The 8,244-nt window shown below is 34.8% G+C and overlaps 2 protein-coding genes and 2 pseudogenes across 2 annotated transcripts; 2 read left to right on the top strand and 2 right to left on the bottom strand.

Moving 5' to 3' along the window:
• On the top strand, nucleotides 1,320-3,456 carry LOC18603584 (tRNA (guanine-N(7)-)-methyltransferase). The gene is made up of 2 exons (XM_018119408.1): nucleotides 1,320-1,434; nucleotides 2,313-3,456. The coding sequence occupies exon 2, from the start codon at nucleotides 2,320-2,322 to the stop codon at nucleotides 3,073-3,075; it is 756 nt and encodes a 251-aa protein (XP_017974897.1). The 5' UTR covers nucleotides 1,320-1,434; nucleotides 2,313-2,319; the 3' UTR covers nucleotides 3,076-3,456.
• Nucleotides 3,916-4,683, top strand: LOC18603583 (annotated as a pseudogene).
• LOC18507162 (major allergen Pru av 1) lies at nucleotides 5,132-6,003 on the bottom strand. Its single transcript, XM_018119410.1, has 2 exons — nucleotides 5,732-6,003; nucleotides 5,132-5,628 (listed from the first exon to the last, which is right to left on the bottom strand). The coding sequence occupies exons 1-2, from the start codon at nucleotides 5,913-5,915 to the stop codon at nucleotides 5,330-5,332; spliced, it is 483 nt and encodes a 160-aa protein (XP_017974899.1). The 5' UTR covers nucleotides 5,916-6,003; the 3' UTR covers nucleotides 5,132-5,329.
• On the bottom strand, nucleotides 6,823-7,443 carry LOC18507163 (annotated as a pseudogene).

The raw sequence follows: 8,244 nt of genomic DNA, 5'->3' as shown, positions 1-8,244 counted from the left end.
TTATAAATTTTAATATTTATAATTTTTAAAAAAATTTGATCTATTGGTTCAAAACCAAACCGATCAAATCAATTTTATTTTTGATCAGTTTGATTTTTTTTATATATTTGATCAATTTTAATTAATTTTTTAAAATTATTTGATCTATTTAATCTTTAGGCATAACAGACCAAACTACCAAACTTACCCTTAATTGAAAAGTAACCTCTTATCTTTCTTCCAATTAATTTTATTTTTCACTTTAATTGGAAATTTGTTTTACTTCTTTTTACTAAACAGAAATTTTGGCATTTGTGGGGGAGTTCAATCATTGTTCTCCAAAGGATATCTCGGCATATTCTTTTTGACTTTTTTTTTTCTCTTTATTTCAGAATTAATTTTATTTTATTTTTCCTTGGTGTCTGGCCCATGGTAGTAGCATTATCTGACCCATGCTGTCATTATTATTTTTATAAATAAATTATATATAAAAACTTTTCTTTTGATATTCAAATATCTATTTCTCTTTAATTTTTACAAAAGTTAAAATAAAAATTTTGTTATATAAAAAAATAAGTATTAGGTGTTTAAAAAATTGAAAAAAAAAAACAATTTCGGACATCTCAAGAAAGAAAAGATAGACAAATTGAGTTTAAGGTCAATGATTATGTAATTGAATTGATCTTTCTTTTTTGCCATAGTTATTTTCTAGGATTTTAAACATTTGTCTCTTTTTAACTTTCATGAAAATTAAGACAAAAACGTTGATTTTTATGTATTTTATATTAAAATTTGAGAATCTTTTTGCAATATAAATGTTCAATTCTTTTTATATATAAAAAAAATCATGAACATTTGTATATGTCAATCTTTGAACGTTTCTCTATTTATTAGTTTTTATGAAAATTACAAAGACTTTTATTTTAATGTATTTTATATTAAAACTTTTTAAAAATTTACAATATAAATGTTCGATACTTTTTAGCATGAAAAAGACAAATAAATGTTAGGTGTCTAAAATTTGAAATAAAAGAATTTAATTCGAGACATCTCAAAAGAAAAATAGATAAAGAAAATGACACAAAAGGAGTATAATACATAGTTAGAAAATATTAAAATTAAATATTGTAAAATTAAAAGAGATTAAGATGGATTTAAAATTTTATAATTTACAGAAGAATATTTATAATTAAAAAATTTCCTTTTTAAAATTATAAATTATGGGCTTGAATTTGGGCCTTTCAAGATTTTTATATGATTGGAAGGCCCAAGGCAAAAATGTAGTCCAAGAAGAAGTAAGATTGGCCCAATTGTTTAAATTCGAGAAAACGACGGCGTTTGGGAGGTCAGGCTTGCCTGATCATTTCCCTTGAGTTAAAAGTACAACCCACCGAACCACGGCGCCGCCCACAGCAGAAGAAACTAAGAACGCTCCTTATAGCTTCACCGATTCTGGTAATTCCATCGGATTATTAAGCTTTTTTAACTTTCTATCTCATTTTTCCAGTAATTTAGCGATTTGGGTTTTTCGTGTTTCTATAAAAAAAAGTTTAGTTCCTTCCTTTGTTATGTTTATTTGATGTTAGCATTTCGTTTGCTTTTTCATTGATACTTGTTGATTTTTGCATCTTCTGAGAAGTAGAGATTGTTCCTATTTGATAAGTGTTGTGATTAATCCACTGTTTGGTTGCTAAGAATTCTATGTAATGCAAGTTTTTTGCTTCATTGAAGGTCTTTCTCCGTTGGGATTAACAAGAAAAGCCAGTTTTGATTGCTTTTCTTTCACTTGTCTCAATAGTAAAACAGAAAAGAACGAATGATTTTCAAAATAATTTTTGTCAACTGTTAGCTAAGGCCAATTTGATGCTAGTTGGATCAATGGAAGCAGTACTGGACTTATTGGGTTTGGGCATTGAAACAATAAGCAAAGGTTATTAGCTTTGTTGAAATAAAAAAGGGTTTAAAGAACAGATGTAACATTCATTTATATTCCCACTAGTTGAAGAACTCTTTTGGTGAATTCTGTTCATAATTGGACTAGTTTGGGTAGGGAATAACTATATCTAACGCCTTTCAAGAAAAAAAAAAAACTATATCTAACTGGGTTTTGGATTTCGGTTTTGAATGTTAAGTCGGTGTTGGAATAGGTTTGGATTGCAAATGTTTGAATGGATTTGGAATTTAGGAATAGAAACTTTTTGTGGTGTTTTACCTTCCGTATTTCTGGCTTTGGGAAGAATTAGTTTACCATAACGCTTTTCACTTGAATTTCCATTTTTATCTTCCCTCAATGTTCTTTCAAGGTTTAACTTGATGTATTAATGCTTGCACAGGAAAGATATGTTGGAAAACAAGGCAAACCCGACTATAAACAAGTCAACTGGCTTGCCTCGAAAACGATTCTACCGAGCACGGGCACACAGCAATCCACTAAGTGACTCCCACTTCCCTATCCCTCTCTCCCCCAGCCATGTTGACTATTCACTTCATTACCCTCAATTATTCCCCTCGTCTGATCAGATTAATGGTTCCAAAATCCAGTTTGCGGATATTGGTTGTGGTTTTGGAGGGCTTCTAATTAGTCTTTCTACTCTTTTCCCTGAAACTCTAATGATCGGGATGGAGCTTAGAGATAAAGTGACTGAGTATGTGAAGGAAAGGATTTCTAGGTTAAGGGTGGCAAATCCAGGTCAATACCAGAATATCTCTGTTGTTCGGACTAATTCGATGAAATACATTCCCAATTACTTTGAGAAAGGACAGCTTTCAAAGATGTTTTTCCTATTTCCTGATCCTCACTTCAAAGAGAAAAATCATCGCCGTAGAGTAATCAGTCCCCATTTGTTACATGAGTATGCTTATGTCCTTCAGGTTGGTGGGATTATATACACCATTACAGATGTGGAAGAACTTGGAGAGTGGATGAAGTCTTGTTTAGAGAATCATCCCATGTTTGAAGCCCTCTCACTGGAAGAGCTTGAAGCAGATCCTGCAGTAAAACTCTTGAGCACTGCAACCGAAGAAGGACAGAAGGTTGCTAGGAACGGGGGACAGACTTTCCAAGCAGTTTACAGACGAATTGTGCCAGCTTCATGAGAGAACAGTTGGTCTGCCTAGGCTTCGTTGAGCCAATGGATCATTCCTCTGGTGTAGTGATACTTTATCTATTCATAAGGACTGAAATTTTTGGTATGCTATTATTATTATTAAGAAGAAGAAGAAGAAGAAGAAAACCAGAGAGGTATAGCACATTTTAGAGTTTTGAATCTTTAACCATTTAGAGTTTCGTATCTTTAACCATTGAGCTTTGTTTTTTTCTTCTTTTTCTGATTTGATTATCTCTTGGACTTTTCGGCATGTGATGCCAGATCTCATGTTGTAAACTAGCTATCAATCAGCAAGGAAATTTTGGCTATTCGATTCATAAACTCTTTTCAGAAAAGATGAATAAGAGCTTCAAGGCCACTTTAGTCAGTATGTACAGAAAGGTAATGCAAAAATGCCTTATTCAAGCACTGTAATGAGAGACATGACTTAATTATATTGATTTAATGATAACAAAGAGGTGTGAAAATGTCCTTCACCAATTATTTATAGCCCTTTATCAAAACATATTGTGTTCTGATATCTGAGTAAATTTCAATGTACAATAGCATCCAGATGATGAGAAAAAAGAAAGGGAAAATGATAGGGACATTGATAGCAAATTAGCAATACTAAGCCGATGGACAGCAACGCTCCACATCAGGTCCTATAGAGATTACCACCAAGCGAAGAACACGGACTCTTTATCAACGCCAAAGTAAGCGAGAAATCTGTTACGAATGAAAACAGTATTCTGTGAGAAAAAAGGCTTTATCCCAAACAGTTAGGAGGCCGGTGCATTTTTTGTTCTTACATTAGAAGGTTCTTTTAACCTCATTGAAAGTCTTTGGTTAGAAATGCATGGCAATGTCCACCTTAACAAGATTAGAAAACCAAATCAACTCTCACGAAGGCTGACCTGCATCCTCATCATCCATAAATACCACATTTAGTTCTTGCATCTCCACAGCTCAAGAACTCCTAAACAATCAATTCCTCACTCCTTTTCATTCCTAGTTCTGCTATCATTTGCAAGCTTCTACATCACCATGGGTGTTGTGACTTATGAAATGGAGGTTGCCACAACAATCCCACCAGCCAAGATGTTCAAGGCATTTGTTCTTGACTCTGACAACCTCATCCAAAAAATTTTGCCACAGGCCATCAAGAGTGTTGTTACCCTGGAGGAGATGGAGGGGCTGGAATCATCAAGCAAGTAAACTTTGGCGAAGGCTAGTTCACATTTCCTTTCCCAACAATTTTTTTATTAAAAGCAGGATTTACATGATTGAAACAAGTTTTTGGTTTGTATTTCCTGCAGGCAGCCAGTTCAAATACACGAAGCAGAGGATCGATGGGATTGACCAAGAAAACTTCAGCTACCGCTACACTGTGATCTAGGGTGATGCTTTGATGGGCGCACTGGAAAAAATCTCCAACGAGATCAAATTCGAGGCAGCATATGATGGAGGGTCTGTGTGCAAGAGCAGCAGCAGTTACTGCACCATTGGTGACATCGGTATCAAGGAAGAGGAAATCAAGGCTGGAAAAGAGGGGGCATCGGTTATGTTCAAAGCAATCTAAGCTTACCTCTTGGCAAATCCTGATGCCTATAATTAGACTGCATCGTGTTTGTATGGTTAACATGTTTGTCCATGGGGGTGTAGGTGCCTAATAAGAGTTTCTCAGTGTGATATCAAAGAATTTCTTGCAATGTTCATCAGGAATTAATATTAAATTTCGTTGCAACACTTTTACAATATTTGATGATATATATATATTAGATGAGTCAATTTTTGGGTACAAAAATATGAAGAATTCGACTTATGCAGGAGTATTAGTTCAGTGGGGGCAACTACCCCAACAAGTCAATACATATCTTCTATAAATTGAACATAATGACAATGCCTTTGTGTTGAAAAAAAGCAAGCAGAGACTTGGGATCTGCGAGCATCAATCTTCTTGTGAAAATAATGTGATTTTTCAACATACGAAGTTTATGACTGCTTAACCCAAATCTTTCAGGAAAACCGCAAAAATGAATATGAATATTACAGGTCAACCCAAATTTTTTGCAAGTAAAACCTTGACATGTTTGTCATTTCATATATCAAAGGTTATACAACTCAAAACTCTTTAAATTATAATGAAATACAGATGATCACACCCAGGGACCAATCTTATTTAGCCAACCAAGGCAATTTAAAATATCACACCATTAAAAACTGATGACATGAAGAACAGCAAGCAGGAGCTGAAAGGCAACCTAGTTGTAGGCATCAGGATTTGCCAAGAGGTAGGCTTCAACAGCCTTGTACATTCCCAAGGCCCTTTCTTTTCCAGCCTTAATTTGCTCTTCCTTGATCTCAATGTCACCAATGGTATAATACTTGCTGGTGCTCTTGCAAACTGATCCTCCATCTGGGCCTGCAACAAACTTGGTCTCGTAACTGATCTTCTCAAGTGTGTTCATCAAAGCATCACCTTCGATCACACTGTAACTGTATGAGAAATTCTCTTTATCTATTCCTTCGATCTTGTGCTTCACATAGTTAAATTGGCTGCCTGCGTTTGTTGCCAAGCAAATCAATAAAGCATTTATTAATTTTAATAACTTACTTTGAAGTGGCAAGAAATGAAAACTGAAGTAATTATGATGCAAACTAACCTTCACCAAAAGTAATCTTCTTGATACTTCCAGGCCCACCATCTCCTTCAAGGAGCTCAGAGCTCTTGATTGCCTGTGGCACAACCTTGGGGATAAGATTGTCAGCATCAAGAACAAAGGCCTTGAACATCTTGGCTGGGGGGATTGAGGTAGGAACCTCCATTTCATAAGTGATAACACCCATGATGCTAAACTAGGAGTTTGGAAATGTTCAAATCAAGGAAGACAAACAGGGAGAGAAAAGAGGAGGATTAACTGAGTAATTGAGGTGTGGGAAGAAGTGAGAACTAAGATGATATTTATAGACGGAGCTTTGAAGCTCAACAATTCAATTTCTTCAATTTTTAGTTGGAAAAAATATCTAATTATGAATAGGAAACAGTTTACTTTTCAAAGAATTTGCACTAGTCAAGGAAAGCACCCTGCATGAGAAGAATAATTATCAAAGTAAATCTCCAATTGATCATTTTAAATGTGGTACTGACCACTGCCATGTATTTGCTTGATATTTATTAAAAAATGCTTGCATGTATGCAGAGAGAATATCATAGCAAGGAAAGCTTCAGATTTGATTAATTACTTGGATAATTAATAAAAGCTTAACAAGTAATACTTTTTCTGTACACACTTGCAGTGACCAAATAAACAATCAATCTATGATATTAATCGGTTTAGACATCTAGAAGGAAGAAAGGTGGGATGATGAAACAATTCCATTTGACCATTTCGTTATAAGAGCAAAGAAAGACGGTAACTTGGTTTACTGGTTCATTATCATAAGTGAGAAAAGAAACACCAAAAAAAAAAAAGCACGAAGACTGGGACTATCCAAAGATGAAAGGTGAAGATAATGGGAAATCATTCACACTGGATAGCTGGACCACACAACAATCTTTTAGTAAATTTTGACCATGATCCTTTATTTAGTATTGCAGTTGACATTTACAGTTCAAGCTTCCCGGTATTCTCGACAAACCATGAACTCTTATTAGCAATCTAAAGGTCACATGGACCAACAACTGCAAAACCTTAAAAGTAGTAAAAAAGGAAAAGGCAGCTCTCTTACTCAAGCACATTTGTATGATCATTAAAGTAGATGCTATCTCAATATTGGGATTTTTAGTAGGCATCAGGATTTGCCAGGAGGTAGGCTTCAAAAGCCTTGAACATTCCCATAGCCTTTTCTTTGCCTGCCCTGACTCCCTCTTCCTTGAGCTCAAAGTCACCAATGGTGTAATACTTACTAGTAGTCTTACATACGGATCCCCCAGCTGGTGAGGGCTCTAACTTGGTCTCGTAAGTGACTTTCTCAAGCATGTTCATCAAAGCATCGCCTTCGATCACACTATAACTATACACAAAATTTTCTTTGTCTAGTGCTTCTACCTTCTGCTTCATGTAACTGAATTGGCTTCCTGCTCGTGGAAAGGCAAATATTGAGTACGGTTATTAGTGACAAATGGAACACTTCTAACTTCTAATTCAATATGTTATTCACAGTATTTCAGTTGCATATGTATTTACTATCCTTCTCCAAAAGTAACTTTCTTGATGCTCCCAGGCTCACCATTGCCTTCAATGTACTAATCACTCTTAAAAGCCTGAGGAACAATCTTGGGAATGAGCTTGTCGCCATCAAGGATACAAGCCTTAAACATCTTGGCTGGTGGGATTGTAGTAACAACGTCAGATTCATAAGTGAAAACACCCATGATTACTAGCGATCTGGAAAATTATCAAAGGAAGAGTGAAAAAGAGAATTGATTGATTACTTTGCGGAGAGATTTTTTAGGTGTGGAGATGCGAACCTGAAAACTGTAGTATTTATAGATTGAGAGTGAAGTATAGCTTTTCTGAAATTAGCCGGGTGAAATCCTAGGTGATTTCCACATATTCTATTGAATGATTTCAGTTTGATAATATAATCAATTTCAATTGAAATTTTGTAATCTAATGAAATTTCCAATTGATTCTAATTTGTGGACTGACCTTGCAATTCTTCGATATGCATCAGACAAGCCTACTATAAAGAACAAATTTATGGATCTAGAAAGCAGTCAATATCAGAAGAAGATTAAAAGGAAAGAACTCTAATACTTTAAGCAAAAAATACCTTGAATTCAAGTGCTTGGTCTAGTATGGACTTTGCAAGTACTTGTGAGTTATGATTATGTTTATGTGGTAAATTGTGATTGTAACAGCTAACTGATAAAAGCTTTTGTTACAGGTGAACCAGAGGCCCTGCTTCCAGGCTCTTAATTTTTTCATTTGCTATTACAAAAAGAAGAGTTGGCGAAATGTAATTAAAGAAGCTCAAGGTGTTAATCTGATGCAACTCCAAAACTAATTTTTGGCCAATTAATCCTTCATCTGCTGTAAGACTGACCCAGTTGTTGCTATACATGTTCTTGAGTCGCAATTCCAAATAGACGACTAAAGTTTGTTTTAAATTATCCTGGAATTAAATCTCTGATGGACAGACCAAAATGTGAATAGGGTTTAGCAACTTTCAA

Source organism: Theobroma cacao, chromosome 4 (assembly GCF_000208745.1).
Source record: "Theobroma cacao cultivar B97-61/B2 chromosome 4, Criollo_cocoa_genome_V2, whole genome shotgun sequence".
Taxonomy (NCBI): domain Eukaryota; kingdom Viridiplantae; phylum Streptophyta; class Magnoliopsida; order Malvales; family Malvaceae; genus Theobroma; species Theobroma cacao.
Note: the sequence above shows the minus strand (reverse complement) of the source record. Positions and strands in the feature narration are given on the sequence as shown.

Coding starts and splice junctions, on each gene's coding strand:
- LOC18603584 (XM_018119408.1), top strand. CDS start 2,320: ATGTTGGAAAACAAGGCAAACCCGACTATAAACAAGTCAACTGGCTTG.
- LOC18507162 (XM_018119410.1), bottom strand. CDS start 5,915: ATGGGTGTTATCACTTATGAAATGGAGGTTCCTACCTCAATCCCCCCA. Junction 5,629..5,731: donor GAAGATTACTTTTGGTGAAG/GTTAGTTTGCAT, acceptor CAACAAACGCAG/GCAGCCAATTTAACTATGTG.